At 45.2% G+C, this 23267-nt stretch overlaps 2 protein-coding genes across 2 annotated transcripts; one reads left to right on the plus strand and one right to left on the minus strand.

The window, feature by feature from the left end:
* Positions 1–7008: 7008 nt before the first annotated feature.
* LOC307245124 (brain-enriched guanylate kinase-associated protein) lies at positions 7009–16288 on the plus strand (the record flags this gene model as incomplete). The annotated part of the gene is made up of 6 exons (XM_080020548.1): positions 7009–7106; positions 8561–8722; positions 9406–9472; positions 10798–10905; positions 12369–12449; positions 14867–16288. The coding sequence occupies 6 exons, from the start codon at positions 7009–7011 to the stop codon at positions 16286–16288; spliced, it is 1938 nt and encodes a 645-aa protein (XP_079876674.1).
* Positions 16289–18848: 2560 nt separating this feature from the next.
* On the minus strand, positions 18849–22104 carry rdh14b (retinol dehydrogenase 14b). The gene is made up of 2 exons (XM_080022317.1): positions 21709–22104; positions 18849–19660 (listed from the first exon to the last, which is right to left on the minus strand). The coding sequence occupies exons 1-2, from the start codon at positions 22081–22083 to the stop codon at positions 19049–19051; spliced, it is 987 nt and encodes a 328-aa protein (XP_079878443.1). The 5' UTR covers positions 22084–22104; the 3' UTR covers positions 18849–19048.
* Positions 22105–23267: the final 1163 nt, after the last annotated feature.

The following is a 23267-nucleotide window of genomic DNA, read 5'->3' on the forward strand; positions in this document are numbered from 1 at the left end:
ACTTTGCATGGCCCCTCCCCTAACGCTATACAAAGCCGCTGTGGAGTTCCGCAGCTCCGATCAGAGCGATCTTTTGAAAAACCCTGTTTTAAGTAGCCCAGTTAATTTTGTTCGCCCGCCACTAGCGAACCAACTCATGAGCAGGGGTTCGTTAAAAACAGTTTTTCTCTCGGACGCGGCGCCGACGTACTGAAAGTAGCCGAGTGAAGGGACTGGGGTGGAGCCAGGAGGGGGCGGGGGTGGTGGAACAGGACGCTGACATCATTATCCAAATTGTTATATATAAGCAGATTGTGGCTGTGGGGGCGGGGTGGCTTTCGAATGGGCATGTTGGGTCATGGGTTTCTTACCTTGTTAGGTAAATCCTCCGTAAGAAATCTAGGTGTCCCTATGGACCAGGCTCTGACTCTGGACCAGCATGTCGAGTTTTTAATTCTCTCTCATTTTTTCGAGCTGAGAAACACTGCAAAATTGTGTCTCAAGCGGCGATGGAAATGTTAATTCCTGCTTATTTATCGTCCCGTCTTGACGACTGCAACTCCCATTTCACCTGCCTCAGCAAGAAATCCCTGGATCGTTTTCAATTAGTCCAAATTGCTGCTGCTAAACTCTTGACCAGGTTCTCCAAAAGGTCTCATGTGACAGATTCTGATTGCACTTCACTGGCTCCCCATCAAATTCAGAATCCACTTTATAGTTCTTGTCATTACCTATAGAGCTCTACATGGTCAGGCACCTGCCTACATTAAAGATCTACTGCAGCCCCATGTCACCAGCGGGTCTCTGAGTTCAGCTTTTGAGATTGTGGCCCCTAAACTTTGGAACTCTCTCCCTTTGGAGTTAAAATCTGTGGACACTGTGAACACTTTTTAAAAGCAGCTCAAGACCCATTTGGTTAAACTTGCCTTCGGGTAATTTCTGTATTTCTATTTCATTTCTGTTTTTATTGTGCTTTATGTAGGTATGTTTATGATTATCTACCTCTGTGAAGCACTTTGTGAAGACCCTTCTCTTGAAAGGTGTTATACAAATAAAGTTACTTATTTACTTACTTACTCTCCAATTCCTCCACATGATCCTCAGCTCTTGCCTCCTCAACGGTGCATTACCATCATCTGGTGTTTAAAGTTTGCCGTTTGCAGCTTCTCCCCGACCAGGTTCTGCCCTTGGGTTGGTTGGAGGGACAAATGGAAAAGTGTTGTTGTAGTGGTGCGTCCCAAACACTCCTGACAACCTGTCAAATCCGAATCCACACCACCCACTCTCCAACATGTACATGATGAAATGTCCTGAAATCCCCCTCCTCCATCTCACCCCTCACTCCACCAACCTTCCCCTACCCTAACCCCACTCCCCACCCCCTACTTCTACCCCACCTCACCCCCACTTGCTACCCCGACCCCACCCCACCCCAACTCCCTACCCCCACTCCCTACCCCACCCCCACTCCCTACCCCAACCCTTAGCATATTTTAGATCAGTGGTATTCAAAATTAGTACATAAAGGTGCACAGCTAATGAAAAAACAATAATAACAATTATTATACAATAATAACAATGAAAAGAAAGAATGAAAATGAATTAAAATATGAACATTTGTATTGTTTTAAAAATAAATTATTATCCTATTCGGTTTCAAAACTTTAAATAAACATATTTCATTAAATGTAATAAGTCGTGTCAAATTAGATCTTAAACTATATATTTAAGGCCTACCATATTATTATTATTATTATTATTATTATTATTATTATTATTATTATTATTATTATTATTATTATTATTATTATTATTATTTTCTTTAAATCTTTTGTTTTCTCACGCCCCCCTTTGCAATTCCTCAACACTCCTCTAGGGGAGTGCTCCCCACAGTTTAAATGCCATGGTTTCAGATGAAGACAGATTGTAGTGAGACCAGGCTCCACAGCCCATGCTCATTTGGTTTAGTTTTCTTTTTTTTGGCGGGGGGGGTTTGCAGGTCAAATATTTACTAAAAATGTTTCATTTCATCCCACAAAAGATGAGGTTGTCACTCGCAGAAACTCCCTCCCAAGGCTTTTTGACGACGCTTGACAGCCCCCGAACTGAAGCGGGGATTTGGACGACAAGTAAATCAATCAAATCCATGGACAGCAAATGGTTGATGAACTTGTCATGTGTTGTTGTTTTTTTTGGAGGGATATTCTAATAGAAATGAACTGGTCAAAAAAACGGTTGAGGTGAATAATACGAATACTAGTACTTTCCGAGGATGCTTGAGGATTGTTTGAGGATGTTTTGATGACTTATTATTTGTCTGATGTATTACTTTTCCCAATTCTCCCAATCCCAACCAACCAAGACAAAGACAGCATTTTAAAAATGTCATTTCGGTTTTAGAAATCCAATTTCCTTTCCATTCCTTCGAGGGGGTTAGTAAGTCATTTTTGAAGAATTCCCCAGAACCAGAACATCCTCCGGTGATGAAGTATTTCAACACCGTGGCCATGCTGTTTTCCTTCCCTTCCGTGCCACTCCGCTCCTCATCCCTTTCTCACTCTCTTATCTTCCATCTCTCTCTCTTTCTCCCTGTCTCCCCCCGTAATACCTCAGGTGCTGACAGCTCCTCCAAAAGTTATTAAGAGTACCGTTGCATCGGGGGGCCCATTATTTCTCCTCCCCTTTTGCCCTCGCCGCCGCCGGTCAGACTTAACTCCACTCCAGCGTTCGGGCATTGAGCCAGCGGCCGTCTCGAAGCAAATACCTCACGCCTGAAATGCTGGAATTTTAATTACCCGGCTCGAAATTCCAAAAAGCAAGTTCTGCGACACTAAAATGGATAGAAATAAACCCATCACCAAAATAACAATACGGAAACAAGGCCACCCCGCCCTTCCAGTATTCTGCAACTTTAAAATTTCATGGAGGTACTCAGATTTTGACGGACAGAACTGCTGTGCTGGAAAGCTGGCGTCACGGCGCGGCTCTCGGCGCTTCTTTTAAGTTACCCCGGCTAAGGGCGCCGTCTGCGCGTTCCCGAACTGGAGCTTTTAAGACGGCCCCTCGGGGAGGCCGCGCATGTGGACAAGGAGAGTGCCTCTCAGCCTTTTTATAGGTAAACAAGGATTTGCGGCAAACACACACACCTACACAGAAGCACAGACACACACACACACATTCACAAACAAACACATACACACACTTGTAACTCTTTCTTTTCCAAAAGCGGTCTACCGAACCTACCCTGCCACTGAGATTGGCGAGCACACACATAGGTACACACATGGAACACGGAGCGGTACAGTGTGGGTCAGCAGCTTTGCAGAGGCGGCTCCTTTGTTGTGTAACCGTGCCTAATCACTACCTGTCCAGTTACTTGTAAGCTCCACTCGTAAACAAAGCGTTGCGACTCCCACTCTGTGCTCTTTCTCTTGCATGCGAACAGGCCCGAGCGTGTGCGCGCATGTGCATGTATATATGTATGTCTGCTCTATTTTTAACGAGTTGAACCATTTTCCAAAAGCTGTTTGGTTTTCTTGCTCCCATCTCCTTGGGCTCTGGCTGAAAAGATGGCAAAGGCTGGCCTCGTTTTTGGTGGGGGGATGAAAATAAGGCAATCGCAACCCTCCATTTAGTGAGCCATTTCATTAAGCTACAGGGTTTTGAAACCGATGGACATGGTGAAATAGAGAACGCTTATCAGTAAAAGAGCATGCAGCACTCTTTTACATTTTTACCAAATCTTCAGCCATTTTTGTAACAGGTACAAATTGGTCACAGGAGGCACAGACTTACAACAAGTACCCTTCAGAAGTAATAAGAGCAGTAATTCTCAACCTTTTCCATATCAGGGTCCCTCCATTCAGGTCCGCATTAGACCACAGACCCCATTTGATAAGATTTTGTCTGAATCTGAGGACTGAAGACTTTTATTGTTCAATATGATTTGAGTCCAAACGTAGAAATCTGTCTGTACTACAGTTTTGAGGGCTAACAGCGAACCTAGGGTCAAAACAGTCATTGTTGTATATTCTCCAGTGGCACTAACGCCTTATATTCCATGAGAACCAAGGCCTCAGATGGTACTGCCATTGTAACAAGCCATTGTACCCCTAAAGGTACAATACTGGACTGGAAGTGTATTATACAAGGAGGCTCGACATTTTAACATGAAGAAAATTCAAGAATTATACGTTGGAAATAGTACTTATCTGCTGCTTGGTTGTGACCTGACCCATAAAGTTCCATATCGTGGATTTTGGGTCAGTGGAACTTGTAAGGCCTCGATAGCGCTGCTAGGCCAGCTCTCGGTGGGGCTAATTGGCACCTTAACATGTTTAGTGTGGATATTTGAGTCTGAAACTGAGAGAGTATTGTGTGGTGTGTGTGTGTGTGTGTGTGTGTGTGTGTGTGTGTGTGTGTGTGTGTGTGTGTGTGTGTGTGTGTGTGTGTGTGTGTGTGTGTGTGTGTGTGTGTGTGTTTCGTAGTTCATCAGGTCCCATGGTCTTTTTTTGTCTCACTCTATTTCAAGTATATTTTTTCTTCATCTTCAATATTGGCATAGAAAATGTCCTTTTTCTGTGGTGCATAAAATTTGTATATGTGTGAGTGTTTGGGATTATGAACATGTGTGTGTGTTTGTACAATTGTGTGTGCCCCCCTCAATCATCTTAAATTCCTCCTGGGATGGGCGTCCTGATTCTACACGTCTCGGTGCTAAGTGCCATCAGCAGCATGTGAAATCCATTTTCCCACTCATTATCTGCTGCTGAGAAACCAGAGAGGAGTCTTGGCCTGACCAGATGAACACACACACACACACACACACACACACACACACACTTTGGATTACGCCCCTCTGGAGTCTGAAGCGAATGAGTCAGACATGGCATTGGCCTGACGAGCAGCAGTGCGGGGCGAGATCTGTGTGTTACGGTAGAGGTGAAATGCACCAGCTTTATGAGGGCCGAGAGAGAGAGAGAGAGAGAGAGAGAGAGAGAGAGGCGATCCTTGGGCCAGATGAGTCACCCACTCAGAGTTTTGCTGTCTAACAGTGGGGGTGGAAGGGTGCAGGGGTCCGGTCATTACAATAAGGGGGCTTTCCTGAGAGCTAATCCATCCGTCCACCAGGGAGATGTCTCTTTATCTCCCTCTCCCGATCCCAAGAGAGAGAGAGAGAGAGAGAGAGAGAGAGAGAGAGAGAGAGAGAGAGAGAGCAAGAGAGAGAGAGAGCAAGAGAGCAGACAGAGATGTGGAGAAGTAAGATAAAGACAGAGGTAGTTAAGAGAGAGAGAGAGAGAAAGAGAGAGATTGCAGGCAGAGATGTCAACCAGTAGTGAAGAGAAATCGACGCAGTTAAGAGAAGAGAAGAGAGAGAGAGAGAGAGAGAGAGAGAGAGAGAGAGAGAGAGAGGGAGAAAGAAAGAGACAAAGATAGAGAAGCACTGATAATGTCAGAGGCCCCACTCCGTTGCCTTTGTGTTCCCTCCGTCATTCAGGTATGATCTCTCAATCGCTCCAGCCGCTCTGCTTCTCTTACTTTCCCTTTCCCCATCTTTTCTCTTGGTTCACACATTTCTCCCTGCCCATCTGTTGCCCCACACCCCCACACTTCCTCTCTTCCTCCCTGCATCCTTCTTTCTCTCTTTTCTATCGCCCTTCCAATTGCCCCCCCCCCCCCCCACTCCACCTTCCACTCTTATTGCTCTGGGTGCCTCTCAAATGTCAGCAGGGCACATGAGTGGGTGGCAGGTAGCTCCAGCTTAACCACACGACGACCAGTCTATGTTTTTTGCTGCAGTGCGAGAGCTTGCGTCGTATCCGGCGCCGGTGATGAGAAATGTGTTCTTTCAGTCCCCTGCCCTTTTTTCTACGCGTTAATGTTCCTCCTTGCCACCTCCATGCTCGGGAGATCGGAGGATTAACATCAGGAAAGCCCCGCGGCACGGATGTGAAGCGTGAGAAGAAACAAAAACAATCCACCAACACAGAAACTTGCACGTCTGAAATGTGCAAATGCGGACGGGGCACGTAGGGAAGGCACACATAGAAACACACACACACACACACACACACACACAGACGCGGTGGGTTGTGGTATGACTCAGAGGGGGAGCAGCTGGAGTGAAGGCTCTGGAGCTGTCACCATCTGGAGGAGTACACGTCTCCCCACCTTTTCAGCCAGCAGCCTCAAACTACCTCCAAATTGCACTGTGCCTCCGGAGCAACGCTGCTTTTTGTGCATGTTTGTGTGTGTATATGTGTGTTCATCGACTATCGTGTATATGTTTGTCTATTGTCCACTTCTTGTTAATGCACAGGAAATTGATGGAATGTGTAGATTCATGTGTAGATATGGCGTATATGGATATTGTACACATATCCATATTCATGCAGGTGTGATAGAGTGTGTGCTTCATGCTTTGGCTCAGCTTGGTGCCGCAGAGGCAGAGGGGCCAGTCGGCGCCTCCCTCTGACTGGATGGTCCAGAGGCTGAGATTGGAGAGAAGCGAGAGGGAGCTGTGATCAAAGTCGCGGGGCTGTCTCATCTAATCACTGTCGCAATTTATCTGCGTACCTGACGGCTGCACCTGTGCCACGGACCCCATCGAGACGCAGGGACGGAGGGAGGGAATGAAGGAAATAGTTACACAGGTTCCTCCTGGCTGGGGAAAGTCCATTAGCCCCGTCAAACTCTCTCACGGTCAAAAACCGGGGCGGACGAGTCGGTCTGTGCCTATGTCTTCCATTTAGCCAGCTTGGTTTTCTCGTCAGGGATTATGTGTGTTATGTGTGTTTGTGTGGGTGGGTTCGGGGGAGGTTTATTCCAAGTTATTACCACTGAAGTTGTTGAGTTTCCGTGGGGGGGCCAACCTGTTTGGTTTGCTTTGTTTGGCAGGGTCCATCAAGAAAGATCGAGCAGCCACTCCACCGGCCAGACTTAGCCGGTCCCTGCCAGGGGAAAACACTAACGGCAACTACGAAAATCGAATACATACGCAGCGCTGCCCCTAGCGAACCAATCTAACACATGAGAGGGTGCGAACACAGACACACCATGAAAAAGATATACATTGGCAAAACCGCCTTGAAAGTCCCCCGCAATGGCAGCAAACACCAGAAAAAGAGGTAAGGGTGTCCGCCTCCGATGTCGTCCTTTCAGTTGTGCATTCCAGTTGATCCTGCCGCTACACATCCATCCATCTGTCCATTCATCCATCCATTCGTCGATCCATCTGGCTATTCCTCCACTCTGTGCGCCCACACAACGTCTCCCCTCACCTGCGCTCCAATGCCGGCAAGTGGCAGTTTCAGGTCCAGCCTTCAATCTGCCCTCCTCCTACTCTCCACTCGCTTGAGTGAAAGCGCTTATGATGGCCACCGCAGCTCAAAGTTAATAAAATAAATTATATACGGCACTGAAATGCCACTGTGTCAGCGGAGAGTCATTCAGGTCTGAGGTGTTAATACTTCCCTGACTCACTTTCAGAGGTGAACACAAGTCGCACGGTGGGCACAGTTCTGCAGCCCTGTTGTCTGAAAAAGAGAAAGGTATTACAGACCGAGAAAAGACTGGGTGTGATTGATGGAATTTAATAGCAGTCACTTTGCTAATTTATTTTTTAAGAACTTTTTTTTGCTTGTTATTTGTTCAACCTGTTGACTGCACGGCGGAAATTCGGTGCTTTCTTCGTCATAGCTGTACCATAAAGGAAAAGAGCACTGCTTTTGGTCTGATTGCGTCATTCAGGTCAATTCGTCAAAACTTTGCTGAGTGTGACGAAAGTGTGTGGCGGTTCGTCCCACATCACCATCCAAAAGCCAACAGAGAATTGGCGAAGGGCGGTCCACAAGTTGTTAAACCAACCGCAGACTAAAGGAAGTTTTCAATTATGCGGTTACAGCTTGTGAATCATAGCTTTCCTCTTTGATCATCCCAAATGCAATCTTCAGGCTGCTGATTCTGGAAAAAAAAAAAAAAGAATAATAATACATGCCCATATAAGTTTAGCAAGGACCCACCAACACACACTAACACACAAACACGCATTCACTCGCTCTATCAGTTATTTTGTTGAAAATGGCAGAAGGGGAGATAGAGCAGACAGAGGAATATGGAGTGCAGAAAGCAACGCTACCACATTTCCATCCTCTCCGCAGATACAGTCATTACCCTCCGTCCTCCATCTGTCTGTCAATATGGGCTCCATTAGCGCGGCCTCAACCACTCAGATCCATCACAGATACAGACATTTCCTCCTCTCCGCTCCGACTCACACTTGCCCTTTTATCAGTTCCGGGAACTAGGTAAGGCACACCCTCTAAAAATAGCCATTGCCATTGTGCTGGGCTGTTGTGTGACGGTCGGGGGCTGTTGGACGGGGCAGGGGGGGGGTCATATCACGGCCATCGCGCCGTAGGACCGACCGACGGGTGTGCGCGTGTGTGTGGGGGGCATTTCTTCTCATACTACCACTTCCCTACTACTCATCAATGTCTGCAATGTTCTCATGACTGCTGCATGAAAATTCAGGGATATAATGTTCGAGCCTTGTGTGTGTCCCGTGTCGCTTGCGTTCAAGCTCGTTGCTGGAGCAGAAGGAGGACCTGCGGAAGCGTCTCTCCTACACGACGCACAAGCTGGAGCTGCTGGAGAGGGAGTTCGACTCCACGCGTCAGTACCTGGAGACGGAGCTGCGCCGCGCCCAGGAGGAGCTGGACAAGTTCACGGACAAACTGCGCAGGTGCGCGCTTTGAAGACGCACTAGTCGTTTTGGGTTTGTTTGTGTGTTCGTTTGTTTGTTTAGGTCAGAGCGGCGTGCATCAAAAGGGCTAATAAACAACATCACGTGCCAAAGGAGAATTATATTATTGGTGACTGCGAGTCGAGAAGTTGGCTAAACTACAAACACTCAGGTAGTGAGTCTACTGCAGATACTCCAGCTTTCTGCTTGACCAGGGATTCAAGATAGTTGATGGTTCAATTTGTTAGATATGTTTCAAGCCTTTTGCAGAGAAATGTCCCTTGACATCTCTCGTTTAGTTAGCGATTTTCCTATTCTGTGCATTTATAGTTAAACCATTTCAAAGATAGCAACGGTTTACAAAATATAAATGCACCTTTTTCTGGCAATGCAATGTCCCAATGGAATTTGAGGCAATACATTTGAGTCACTCAGTCAAGCCACTGCGGCTCAAAGAGGTCGCCCTGTGTCTCACCCCCTAAAGGAAACTGCAACACAAAGTAAATTGCTTTTCACCAATTTATTTGTGCAAGTAGCTTTGAGAGTCACCATACAGATGAAATCCTGGCAGTCGATTGGGCGATGTGTGCTTCCAAATGCATATCGGCTCCGAGTGTGTTGCACGAACAACCTGTGCGTAATGTTATTCATTACAGAACAACATTATCCTTTGTGTCCTTTAGAATACAGAGCAGCTACTCAGCGCTGCAAAGGATCAACCAAGATCTGGAAGAAAAGATCCACAGAAATGTAAGATGTGAGAAACGTGTGTATGTGTGTGCATGCATATCAAGGGGAAACGCTCTTCCTATAAAAAAAAAACCAAAGACACATTTGCAAGTAAATCCTGACGCTTTACAGATGGCAGAGGACGCTTTGTGAGCCAATTTGAATATGAATGCCCCGGCTGCTGGTACCACTGACGTTAATTATGGCTTATTCCGATTGGCCGTCCTCCTACCGACAGCAGATTGATAGCGAGTCTATTGTTCCCCCGGTGTTCTACGGCTCTCCTCATTCGTCAGGCGTTGCTTTACGACGGTGGAAAAGATACAATTAACCAGCCTGCCGAGGAACATTGCACGGCCATCATGTGTCTTTAAAACTGAATAGACGGCTGAATGTTCTTTTTTGATGGCCGGGTTTGTTAGAGGAGCAGCAAGATAATCATCATCATAATCATCATCCTCATCACAATGGGCTGCGGTGGGAAGATGTCAGGGACCAATAGTGGCGAGCTGAAGGTCAGCGTGGCCCGGCGCGAAACACGAGTTCCTGCGGTTTATTAAAGCCCAAACCGCTCCCTCGCACGAAACACCCTCTTCAGCCTCTATTGAGTCTTCTCGCATGTTAGCGCCTCGGGGGTGAGGGATAGGTGCTGAGAGAGTCCCACCGCAATCACGAAGCAGGTTCACTCCGTTGGGGGGGCAGCGTAAACTCATCTGACCCCGCAGCACCTCACCGCCCAACCAGACAAATGCAATTACAAGATAAACGCGGCAATGTTCTCAGTTTCTGTCAGAGCGAGCGATGCTCGCCAGGCCATGCTTTCGCTAACTTACTGGATGTGAGATCAATCCTGCAATTACTTTGTCTCCCAGAGCTCCTAGTGTACACAACACACGAGTACATGTTCATCGTTTAAAGTATTTGTGTTCCCCACTGTCAATGTAAGACAAAGAAAATTCATTAAATGCAACACTGTTTTTGGTGTCACAGCTAAAATAGAGGGTAATTAAACTGCTGATAGATAATATGTTATGTCTAGAAAATGTAACACATCACTTACAGTACAGTAACACATAATGTCTTCACCTAAAAAACATTACCCTATGTGACGGCTATTGCAGTAGAGAAGTGTTTGTTAAAAAAAAAAAGAAACACAACATTATTACTGACACTGACAAACAATGCTCATTGGAAATATGGTCAGTGGTGTGAAGTGATTATGAAGAAAGGCCTCATACAGTATTAAGCAAGTACAAATCAACAGTGTTGGTATGCTTGGATGACGCTTAAGAATCAAAATTCAAAAATATATGATTTACCAAAATCGTCCTCGTGGCTTCCCTCAGTCCCAGCACCACGATGACGAGAAGCGTGCGCTGAGCAGAGAGATCATCGTTCTCAACAATCACCTGATGGAGGCTAAACTCACCATCGAGAAACTCCAAGAGGACAATGTGAGGACTGGAGCCTTTGACCTGGTGTTTTGTGGCGTCCTTTGACCTCATTCCCGATGTTAATGCACTCCCCATGTTTTCTATCTTCTTTCCCAAGAGTTTAGGGAAAACCCTATCGGGGTTTAGGTCCGAGTTTTTATTTTCAATTGACATGCAGCCACTTGGCCATATTATTCTCAGACACAACATGTCTTTCCGTTGCTACGTGGACGGCACGCAGACACCTTTCCCTTGAGCCCTGGCGACCCAAACAGCCGCTGTAGTAGATTGCTAAAGAGACATTTAATTTGTTGGAGGGAACGAAATGTCCTCAAACTCAATAAGTCCAATGCTGCATCCAAAATAATATACAACATACTCCATATGTGCACTATTGTCCAGCATACTTGAGTATGTGAGACCTAAGAGCAATGACTTTTTAGACGTACCACGTTAAATGTTTCTAGAGTTGGAATGCCCCGCCTGAGGAGATAAGACTTGAGCAAGAGTGTCCTTGAGTAAGACACATAACTCCTAATTTCTCCTGATGGCTGAGTCCATCGGTGTATGAATAACCGTAAGTTGCTTCGGACAAAAGCGTCTGTTAATGATGATGTAAAGATGTAAATACTAGCGGCTAAGAAACATCTTTTTAAAATCCCTTCTTGAAATCCAATTTTATAGCCTTATTTTATGATTTGAGGCTGTCCAGTTATCCTTTATCTTATCTAATCTTGGCTTTTTAGTGTTATTTGTTTTCTTGTTTTAATCTTAATTTATTATTTGTTCAGGTCATGCCTTACTTTAATCTATAGAAGTTGTTTTACACTGTTTTAATACCTTAGATTGTTTTTGTCTACATTAATGGTTTGCAGCCTTTTTATGATGACATATTCCTTTTCAAAGGCCTTTTTGTAGACCCTTTCAAAGATTTTATTTTCATAGATCCAGATCACATATAAGATTCAAGACCAAGATTAAGGCATTTGCTGTGTGCTAAATTAGCCAAAATAGCACATTGCCAAGTTGCTTGCCTGTTTGTGCAAAGTACAATGAAAATAATCAGAAAAGACATGCTGAGTAAATTAGGAGGCCATCTGTATTGCCTGCTTGACATGGCAGAGGGAGGCTATTGGCACGTATTCTTTATTCAATGTTGGGCTTAAATAAAGTTGAGCTTAAACTATGCTCTGACGAATGAAGCACAAAGTGAATATAATTTACAGGTGGCTTAGGATCAGTATTTTCAAATTCTTTGTATTTTGACCTTAAAAATAGTCTTACAGCTAGTGTTATACAGAATACCAATAACCTGTTTATTGTGACGGACCACAAAAGGTGAAATTGCAATTCTTTTGACCAACAAAAATCACTAAATACAGCCAGACCTCCTATACAATACAAAATGTGGTATCGAAAAACCAGGTTGGCCGTGTAAAACAAATCTTGTTGTTTTTCAACATCGTCGCTTTGTACCTCTGCAGGACCTGTACAGGAAGGACTGTAACCTGGCGGCCCAGCTCCTTCAGTGCAACAAGTCGCTGTACAGGGCCCAGCTCTCTGAGGTGGGCCCCACACTCTTCACACTCCCGTTTTGCGTGATCTGCCTCAGAATAAAAGCTATGCCATTTGCATCGCTATGGAGTTATCTTACTTTAATAAGATAACACTTTATTTATCTGCAGGGGGGAATTCAGGAGGTGGCGGGAGAATTCAGGGGCCAATGCAGGCAGGCAGGCCGAGGCAGCTACTGTGTGCAAGGCAATTTTACTCATTGCGAGCATTAGGAAGTCCTGCTCAAGTATTGATGTTATTATCTTGTTTCAAGAGGAATACGATTTTGAGGCTTGGTGATTGTTCAATTTTTTGATTTGAATTTGCAGACTAAACATACACCTTGCTGGGAGTGATAAGCAGTCGAACACAAGCGCCAAACTCAAATTATGCATAATAATTGCATAATTGCATTTAAAAGCATCTAAGAGTTGTCTGTCAGAATTGAATTTAACAGTTTTTTAACTACTTGTGTGCCAGATGACCAATCACTGAGTTTCTAATTCACAAGGCCAATGGGTGCTCTTTAATAGACAGATGATGTGTGTGAGGCACTAAAAAAGCATGTGAACTGAAATGTTAATGGGGAGCAAACCGCATCCGGGCCATGCCATGCGGCAGCTTCTGCTCACCCAGAGAGCGGCTTATCAGTATTGACGAGTGCGTTAACTGCAGGACAGCTTGGCATGGCATTCCGCTGGTTCAGCCCTGGGCTCCGTGCCTTGCCCACGTGACGGCAGCAGATTTACAGGCTGGCACGCCTCCATATACATTCAAATAAATGCCTGTCCACGTTCCGTCCATATGACTGGATGGAATATCAATTCAAACACAATGCATCACAGTTACGTAAGGCTCATAAAACGCCGCCCCCTAAACGCATGCATCAGCAAATGCACACATCTGTGTGTGTGTGTGTGTGTGTGTGTGTGTGTGTGTGTGTGTGTGTGTGTGTGTGTGTGTATGTGTAGCTGCAAAATGAAAAACAAATAGCTAGATTGGTCTGCAGGCTCCCTGCCAAACATAATGAGGGTTAGAGGTTATACATCCCCTCACTGTACGTCCACAAGTGTGTCACTCGCCGTGGGTGGAAGGTAATGGAAAGCTCATTGATGAATGATGCTGCAGCATTTTGAGGAGTGCAGTGGCACTTGATTTCCTGCGAAAGTGCATTAGTCATTTGTTTTGCCGCTGTATAAAAAAGAAAAAGAGAGAAGAGGGTGTTTAATGATGGGCTTGAATATCTCAAAACTCCATAAAAGCTCATTTTGATCTTTTGCAAGACAATAAGCCAAGTGAAAAAATGTGTAGACAGTAAGTGAGTGGTGTTTGGTCAAAGTTGTAAATTAAATTATTGTGAATATGTGCCTATCACAGTTCCCTGCTTTGGCTTGACTCCTATATCTACAAAGTTATAATTAGCCTTCATCACACTACCAATTGGTAGCAAATGACAAGATTCCTGTTGATGATGTGCTCCACTTGGCTTAATGCTTGTTGTTATTATATTATACACAGTATATTGAACAATTGATATACTGTATATTGAACAATGTTACTTGATGTTGTGTTATTGTCCTTTTTGTTGTTTTCAGCTGTATTGAATTAATAAATTGACATTCCGGCACTCTTCAGCTTCAGAAGTATGCTTTTTATCCTCAATGATGATATGGCTTATGGTGACACCATTTTTATCAAGAGCATTGTTTTATGGTGGTTGTTTTTGTCTTTTGGTGGTTTTATGGTGGTTGTTTTGTCTTTTGTCTTTTGTCTCTATTTCAATGGTTTCTTTTCCACACAATGCTGTTTTTCTTGTGATCTGTTCCAATCTGTTACATCATCTGTTTAATACCCTAAACCAAATACAATGTGCAAACATGATTACTATCCTTCCATCCTGCTCAAGGTTCCAGGTCAAACTATTACAAATTGTTTTTTATTCAATCCCAAAGAAACAAATCAAATTCTAAGCTATTTTTTACACGATTAGCTCTAAAAGCAGTGTTTGCGAGAGAGAGAGAGAGAGAGAGAGAGAGAGAGAGAGAGAGCATCCTGGCGCCATTTAGAACAGTTAAATGCATATTGGCATACATAAGTGCAAAAGTGCAAGGGAGGGCTCAATAAGTACCATAGAATGTTGACTATGAATGTTACTATACATTATGCAAATTTCTCACAATGTCTAACTATGGTGCACATTGCAAATTTGACCAGTGTGTACCATGAGGTGATTACCCTCAATACAATGAGTTTCATTAATGGAATCTAAGCAGTATAGAGCCTGTCCGTGAAGCCAGAGGCTGACTAGGGTCGTCCTTTCAGGTCTGTGCGCACATTGTGAGAGATTTAGTATTGACTGTACGGTCTTTCTGCTCAATGCTTCCCAGTTGTAATGTTTATCATTGTTTATCTTTGCTGTTCCTTCCAGCTGCCTGACGACTTCCAGCAGCGAGTGACAATGCACATGGAGGACTCTCCCCTCTGCCACGCCTCCTATGCAGACTCTGTCCCTGCCTCTGTTATTTCCAACGTGCTCGAGAAGCCAGATGAGGCCTGCAGCAGCAGCCAAGCCTCCCGCTCGCCTAGCCCCCAGACACAGGACCATGGCTTCCTCTTGGACACCATCGACAGGGGGGAGAGACTGGGTCTTAGGGCGGCCTACAAATCGGACCTGTACAGCAGTGACACGGCCCTGTACTGTCCGGACGACAGACATCGGGAACGGAGGCCCAGCATGGACCTCCATGGTCAGAGGAAGCTACTGTATGGGCCCCAGAACTCCACGGACAGCAACCCAGAGGAAGGATCCGTGGGGCTGAGGCCCGGCTTCTCCCAGGAGCACTTTGCCAAGTTCCCGGCCACATTGGGCGCAGGCTCCAGCTCCTACTCTAGTTTCAGCAGGGCAGGGTCCGAGGAGAAGGGAAACGGCCCACCCAGCAGTGGGGCTTCCTCCCCGCAGCATCATTCCCTCTACATGGAGTGGCGGGATGCGGGGGACTACGAGAGGAAGAGCGACTCCTCCTGGGAGAGGGACAGTCCCAGGGGCTTCCCCAACATGCACCCCTTTCAGCAGGCCGAGCTGAGCCACCACCAGAATGGCAGCTCTCCCGTCTACAGCCGCACCATGTCCTCCTGTTTCAGCGAGCCCTATGAGCCCCTGCCCCCTTCCTCCTCTCCAAGTGTTGCCTATGGAGATAGTCGCCGTGGTAGCACATTGGCCCCGGAAGAGGAGGAGCTGATTGGCCGATGGAGACAGCTGAGCGTGGAAGACCTGAGTGCCCACTCGTACCGCAGCCCGGGCCGAGCCTCCCCCTACAGCTTTTCTGAGCAGCATTTCTCTGTCCGGCCGGCCAAGATTCGCCTTGGGCCTCTTTACAGCAGCTTCCAGGAGGGAGCAGACTACTACCATCAAGGAATGAGTGCCATGGACCCTGTGTGGGGAAACACCAGCCCCAGTCCAGAGTGCAGCCCAGGGCTGCGCCAGTCACACAGTGCACAGGCGCACTTGTACCGAGCCAAGGAGGACAGCCAGGATTCAGAGCAGAGCCTCTACCACTCAGGGAGCTCCAAAGACAGAGAGGGTGGCATGGCGACGGGGGGCCCGGCCAAGGAGTACGCAGAGCCCAGCCCCAACAGCTCCACCGAGTCTCTGAACCAGAGGTCTCTGGAAATGGCAGCAGACCTGCAGCACTATCAAGCTGAGATGCACAGCCTTCCCCCGCAGGGAAGCCAGCAACCACCACTTCCACCACCACTGCCCCCACTTTACAACCAAAAATTTGGCTCACTCGGACTCTCCAGGAAAGACAGTCTTACCAAGGCCCAGTTATATGGAACGCTGCTGAACTGAGACATTTCACCATCGGATATTCAGAGGTGTAAAGATGAGACTTAAAGGAAGTCACCGCACCTCTAGCTACAGCCACTACTAAGCACGATCTTCAGTGAAAAGTTTTAAATTGTAGCCAGGTGCCTGGAAATACCATGTTAGTTATACACAGTATCATGAGCAGTTATTTATGGCTGATTGTTCCAAGGCTTTAGTTGTACAACACTGGAAGCCAACCGTTTTCACAAGGAAAGGTCTGGAACAAATGATTGCCAAATTACAGGAAAGGACTAAAGCTCAAGGGCACCTGCGGCAGGGTTTGTAAAATGTTACATATTTGAAGTTCAAATGTAAAGAACTATATTATAGCTTCTAATTCTTAAAATTGAGTGATATTTTTTGTATGTAGCCATGAACAAGTCCAAAACAATCAACTGAATGCTTCTAGACGAACATGTAATTTGTACATAGGCATATATTTAAATAAGAGCAACTGCCAAACAGTCGTATGCGAGAGACCTCCCAAAAGTATTTTAATCAAGAGTTGATGCATAAACATAAACTGCACATATTTGTTTCAGTCTTTTTATTCCTAATCAGAAACACTGTGGCAGCCTTATTAAGATTTAAGAATGAATGTGAAGCAATGGAACAATGCATAAGTAACTGATGATTTACCTTGACGTTTAAGTACATTTCTGTTGATTGCTTTTTGTCCCTTGATTAAATAAGAAGGTATTGATGGATGTGCTGTTTTATTATTAATTGAACCTTTTTTTTGTTGAGAAGTAAACATTTATCTTACCGGTCAACATTCTTTTTGCTATTCTTTGCTGTTTATCCCATGGAGAGGTTTTTCCCGTCCCATTCTACCTCAAATCTGGATGACGATTCCCCATAAATCCACTGCAACCCTGTTTCTATGACAACGATGCATGTTTCTATATTTCTGTTGTTTTGTTCGCCCAATAAAGCACAAATGATGCATTACTGCTCCAGGCGCTGCTTAAGTGTTTCACTTCAGCTGTGTGGGGATTTGGAATGTATGTATGAAACAGAGCAAGGAGTGAACAGCTCTGTCAAAAACACTACCCAGTGCCATAACAAGGCTCAATCTGCAACGCGTATTTATGATTGATTGGGCAAAGATAGGGGGGGAACACGACATCCCGATTTATTGTAAAACCACATTGTCATGACTCACATATGTAGTGAGTCTTTCGTCTAAGTCACTGGGAAGTCCCTTGCTTTTTCTTCATGGAGCTCGGGGGTTATGTCTGTGCTTGCTCAAACAAGTCGTTATTTGTAAAATACTATTGCAGAAGTTGAAAATGTAAAAAAACAAAACAAAGAAGAAAAAAAACAACCACAGCAAGTCCAAACCTATACTTAAAATGCATGTGTATTTATGCCCATAATGGCTGAAATAGTGATATAATAGCACTGTATGAAATAATGCAAAACATGCTCTATAATCTGCGTGGAAATTGAATTCCACAATTTCTACACCTAAACTACACGCTGTATATTTGTGTGCTTTGAACATAGTGCTCCATTCAGAGTGCTATTTGAGTGGGCAGATCAAATAATTTCAGTTGTTGACTTTTCTTTTCAAGCCAGAGCCTGGCATTTGGCTCCTGCAACAGCCCTGCTGCTGAAACGGGAGGTGGGGGGGGGGGATTCACCTTGGGAGATTACATTCATCCAGAGGAGCGAGCCAAAGCTCAGCACAAGCTCACCTCTCCACTGATCTGCATTGTCCGGATTGTGCGTTTCCCATCTCGCCAGATGTGGTGGCAGCATTTGCATTTCAATGGTATCCAAAAAGCGAACATAATTCAGGCAACGAGCGTTTACTGAAACCTTCACACCGTAAAATACAGTACCTGTGAGCATGGGCAGGCGTGTCATTTGGAAATGTAATCGCTCAACTAGATGCTTATGCTCTTTTAAACCGCCTCGGAGGCTTTGCGCCGTGTGCGGAATAATGCTCAATAGACGACGCAGCTTGCTTTTGATGAATGATATCGGGAGCTGATTTCTCTCCTTTTGATCTTGACACATGCAAACAATTGGTCTAAACAATTGTTTAACGACACGCAGCATCACCTTAGATTCCTCAAGATGCGTGCAAGGCCTCTGATTATTTGTTGGATACAGCAAATACTGCAAAAACAGCAACGACCAAATCTCTTTGCCTTTGTCAAATCAGTGCCGTGACTTTATCAGTTCTGGGGTTGTTGTTTTTGTTCCCCGTTCAGTTATCTGACAGCAGATGGCACCAAATAACCAAAAGTCTTCATGTCGTCATAGTAACAGGACACCGAACCATCAAGTAGACTCTGTAGACTGAATTTGAGAAAACACAAGTGTTTTGTATCATGATTCTAAAATCAAAAGAGAATGGGTTTTTCTCTGCAGGTATGTTTCTCCAGCTCCTCCACACAGAAATGGCCAAACTGCACCATTGTTTGAAAAAAATGCAGACTGGAATTTCAATACCCTATTAATTTCTTCAATCACAAACACACTCAATTTACATGCTTTGTAATGAATCTGCCATTAATAATTTCCCCTCACACATTATGGGACATAATATGGAAAAAAACAGCAGAATTGTGCATTAAAGGATGCTGTGTTTGTCTTTATTAATGCTTATTCCAATAAGTAGTATTTTTGTCAATCACTCTCCACAGACAGCCGAAAGTTCATGGACCTGTCCTGCTCCATGTTCAAATGCCCCTGCCTCCTCCAAAAAGAACCTTGTCCGAAGCTTACTTCCTACAATCCCACCATTTTCTCGCTCAAGTCCCAGAGCCTTTTGGCCGCCTGCTCATCCATGGCCTTGGCCAGCAGCTGCTCTTCCGCACAGTCGGCGAAGCACTTCCCCGAAATGCCCTCCACGTCAGGGGAGCAGGCCAGGTACAGGGGCGTCTGGGCGCCCTGCAGCGGGCTCCTGAAGAACGCCAGCGAGGCCAGGAAGAACAGCGGCCTGGCCAGCAGAGGGATGTGCACGTGCCGCCCCAGCTTGGTCCTAACAATGCCCGGCGTGAGGGCATTGACCGTGACCCCGGTGCCTTCCAGCCGGCGAGACAGCTCCAGCGTGAACAGCAGGTTAGCCAGCTTGCTCTGGCTATAGCAGAAGGCCTTGTCGTAGCTGCCCTCGCTGTTCAGGTCATCGAAGTTGACGTGTCCGTACTTGTAGAGCTTGGAGGAGACCACCACGACGCGGCTGGGCACTGAGCTCTTCAGGAGGCCCAGCAGGAGGTGGGTGAGGAGGAAGTGCCCTAGGTGGTTGACCCCGAGCTGCATCTCAAATCCGTCCTCTGTCTTGGTGTAGGGACACTGGTAGACGCCGGCATTGTTGATGAGCACGTCTATCTTGGATTCCTCCTGATTGGGCAGAGAGTGAAATACTGTTCATTCCTTATCCGTCTTCTGAATGCATGGACAAACAAGGGTAACTCACAAACTGCTGCAAAGATTATAAGAGGTAAAAAATAATATTTTCTAGGACAGTTCGTCATTTTTTAATTTTTTTTAACTTTTTAACAAAATACTTTATTTATTACGTTGACGTTATTACGTTACCATTTTAACGTCACGCTATGGTAACAAAGCTTCACCAACTTTCAGGTGGGGGTATTGTGTTGACAGTACTGTCTGGAAAAACCATTCAGCACCATGGACAACTCTCCAGGCTACACAGCAGGCCAACTTTGTGCTGAGTTTGCCCATTTCAATGCCTCCAATACATGGGGGCAGCAGTTTTAAAATGACTCCTGATCCTTGTTAGATGTCAGTATGATTTTCTGATTTACCTTTAAAAAAACAATTTTATTTAGAGAGAATTTAAAAAGTTGCCCCCAAAGTGCTATTAATTATAGAGCAGTATATATACATATATATACACACTACTCACAAAAAGTTAGGGATATTCGGCTTTCGGGTGAAATTTCAGGATGAACCTAAAATGCACTATAACCTTTACAGGTGAACTTTATTTGACCTTCTCTAAACTTTTGAATGCACATGTCCAACTGTTCAATGTTTCAGTACTTTTTGACAACTTGCTGTTCTCTAACAAGGAGCTGAACGGCAAAATTCACAACAGGTGTTTGATCCATGAATCGACCAATACATTTCCTGGTTCAATTAGAATTCATATTTAAACAGTCCTCTTCATCATGCTGTTCACATTTTGACATCATGAGACAAGACAACACCTAACAACTGATCAACAGTACCTCGCCTTGCGAGGCTTCAAACAGGATGTCATCAGCAGGTTGCAAAAGAGATACAGAGAGACTGAAGGAGTGACAGAAAGGCAAAGAAGTGGACGTCCTTTGGCCACATCCCACACTGATGACCGCTACATTGTGAACAGTGCCCTGCAGAACCGGATGATGAATGCCACTCAACTCCAGGCACATTTAAGCATGGTCTGCGTGCTAGACGACCTGCAAGGGTACCGGACCACACCACCAGGCACAGGCATCATCGTCTTGCATGGGCCAGGGAGCATTTACGCTGGACGAGGGACCACTGGGCCTCACTGCTGTTCTCTGATGAAAGTCAATTCACGTTGAGCAGAAATGATGTCCGCCAACGATGTTGAAGACGTCAAGGAGAGCGCTATGCATCAGCCACTGTTGTCACCAGACGAGCCTTTGGTGGTGGTGGTGTTACAGTGTGGGCAGGTGTGTCTAGTCAATACAGAACTGCCCTACACTTTGTGAATGGTACAGTGACAAGCCCATACTACCTGAATAACATCATTAATCCAGTCATTGTGCCCCTGCATGAACAACACAGGCCTCATTTCATCTTCATGGACGACAATGCTCCAGCTCATCGAGGTCACATCATTAGGGAACGGCTGCTGGAGACTGGGGCACCTCAAATGGAGTGGCCTGCACTTTCTCCAGACCTGAATCCCATAGAAAACCTATGGGATCAGCTGAGTCGCCGTGTAGAGGCTCGTAACTCTGTGCCCCAGAACCTCAATGACCTGAGGGCCGCCCCTCTAGAAGAGTCGGGGGCCAGGCCTCAGCAGACAATAAGTCAACTTGTGAACAGCATGAGACGTCGTTGACAAGCTGTAATTGATGCTCAAGGGCACATGACAAGTTATTGAGACATTGACATTTTTTGTTGTGGTATACCCACCACTGTTGTTGGCTTTTGTTTCAATAAATTGTTTGAGATGAGGAAATCACCATTGCATGCTTCTACTTAAATGCCCTACTTTCATGATATAATATCACTGTAGCGTGAACTTTTTACATTTTCCATAAATTTCACCCGAAAGCCAAATATCCCTAACTTTTTGTGAGTAGTGTGTGTATATATAATTAGTAGCACTTTGGGGGCAACTTTCGAATCAACAATAATCAATTTCCAACCAACGCTCCTCATGTCAGACTGTCTCCCTGTCCTACCTTTTTAATTTCTTCACAAAATTCTCGGACCGATGACAGTGACGCCAGGTCCAGGTGTTTGACCGACACTCGGCCGTGCTCCGGCCCGGCTCGCCTCTCGATGTCGCGGGCTGCTTCCTCCGCGCTCTGCCGGTCCCGACACGCCAGGATCACCCGGGCCTGGAGCCGGACCAGCTCCTCCGCCACGGCCTTTCCGATCCCGCTGTTGGCGCCGGTGACGATAACGGTCTTTCCCCGCATCGTGCCGGCCGGATACCGGCGCAGCGCCGCGGCTTTCTGCCGGGGGAAGATGCGACGCATTAGGAACAGCACTCCGCCGCCGACCACGACAGCGATCATCACCGCTGTCGACATTGGAGCGGGTAGCGGCGTCATGGGCGGAGGGAAAACAGGAGGGTCCTGTCAATAGTCTAATGCGGAAGTACTCCGGAAGTACTGCTTACGTAGAGGAAACACGCGCATGCGAAGTAGCCACGCACGCACGCACGCACGCACGCACAAACAAACAAACAAATAAATAAATAGATGAATAAATACATAAATACATAAATAAATGAATAAATGAATGAATAAATGAATAAATTATATAAAAATATATATTGTTATTTTAATGGGGGGGGGGGTGACTCGTATATCCAAATGCTTTTACCGTCTAACAAACTTTCATTAAAGCAAATTTAAAGAAAATTAAATGTACTTTTTGCACGTCACTTTCGCTAAATTACATCATGTAATGTGATGTACATTGTATGTATGTGACAAATAATCTCTTGAACTTGAACTTGAACTTGGTCTATAATCAATTATCATTTATCTAAAAAACACAAGCAGGAAAGCTATTTCAACAGTGCGGTATCCAGCATTTTTTGAATGTAGTCAGGGACTTTTACGGAGAAATGTGTGTAAAGAAGCGTTTTGTATTTTGTTTGTGCACTGTATTTTGCAAGCAAATCGTAAATGCAGATTGTGGCATTGTTTGTTTGTTTTTTGACAATTTCGGCCAAAACCTTAAAATACTATTACCTTGGCTTGACAAAAGCGATTTGACGCCATTGGTTCTTCAAACCCACTTTCTCTTCTCACTTCCCGACGTTCTTGGGAGCCCAATCTGACAAGTCCGCCCAATCTGGGAAGATTTTGGATGTGAATTCATCCAAACTTCCATAACTGTCTGTACTAGTGTTAGAGAGATAACAGTGAAGCTGGGATCAGAACATCTAATGACCATCTTGTAAATTAAATTACAGCGCATGGTGACCTTATACCGATATTATATTAATTATATTAATTATTATTATTCCGATTTGCAGAAGTGCACTGGATCTATTTGGGTGTTTTGAGTTTGAGTTGTAGATGCAGTTGGATCAGTCTCACTATTTACAATGGCATGGTCCATTTATATAGATATATATTGTATATATGGACCACAATATGACATACTATATATAACATATATATATAATATGTATCACATTACAGTATGTAGTATGCAATATTTTAATTGTTGAGTTAAGTCATTCTGGGGATAATATTGACGAATAAAAACGATCAAAAGGAAT

The sequence above is a fragment of the Zeus faber genome (genome assembly GCF_960531495.2).
Source record: "Zeus faber genome assembly, chromosome: 2".
In the NCBI taxonomy this organism is placed as follows: Eukaryota; Metazoa; Chordata; class Actinopteri; order Zeiformes; family Zeidae; genus Zeus; species Zeus faber.

What these genes read in the sequence shown, in the direction of transcription:
- rdh14b (XM_080022317.1), bottom strand. Translation starts at nt 22,083, where the DNA reads ATGACGCCGCTACCCGCTCCAATGTCGACAGCGGTGATGATCGCTGTC. An exon ending in TTTGTGAAGAAATTAAAAAG is followed by an intron (nt 19,661 to 21,708) that starts GTAGGACAGGGA and finishes CTGCCCAATCAG; the next exon opens with GAGGAATCCAAGATAGACGT.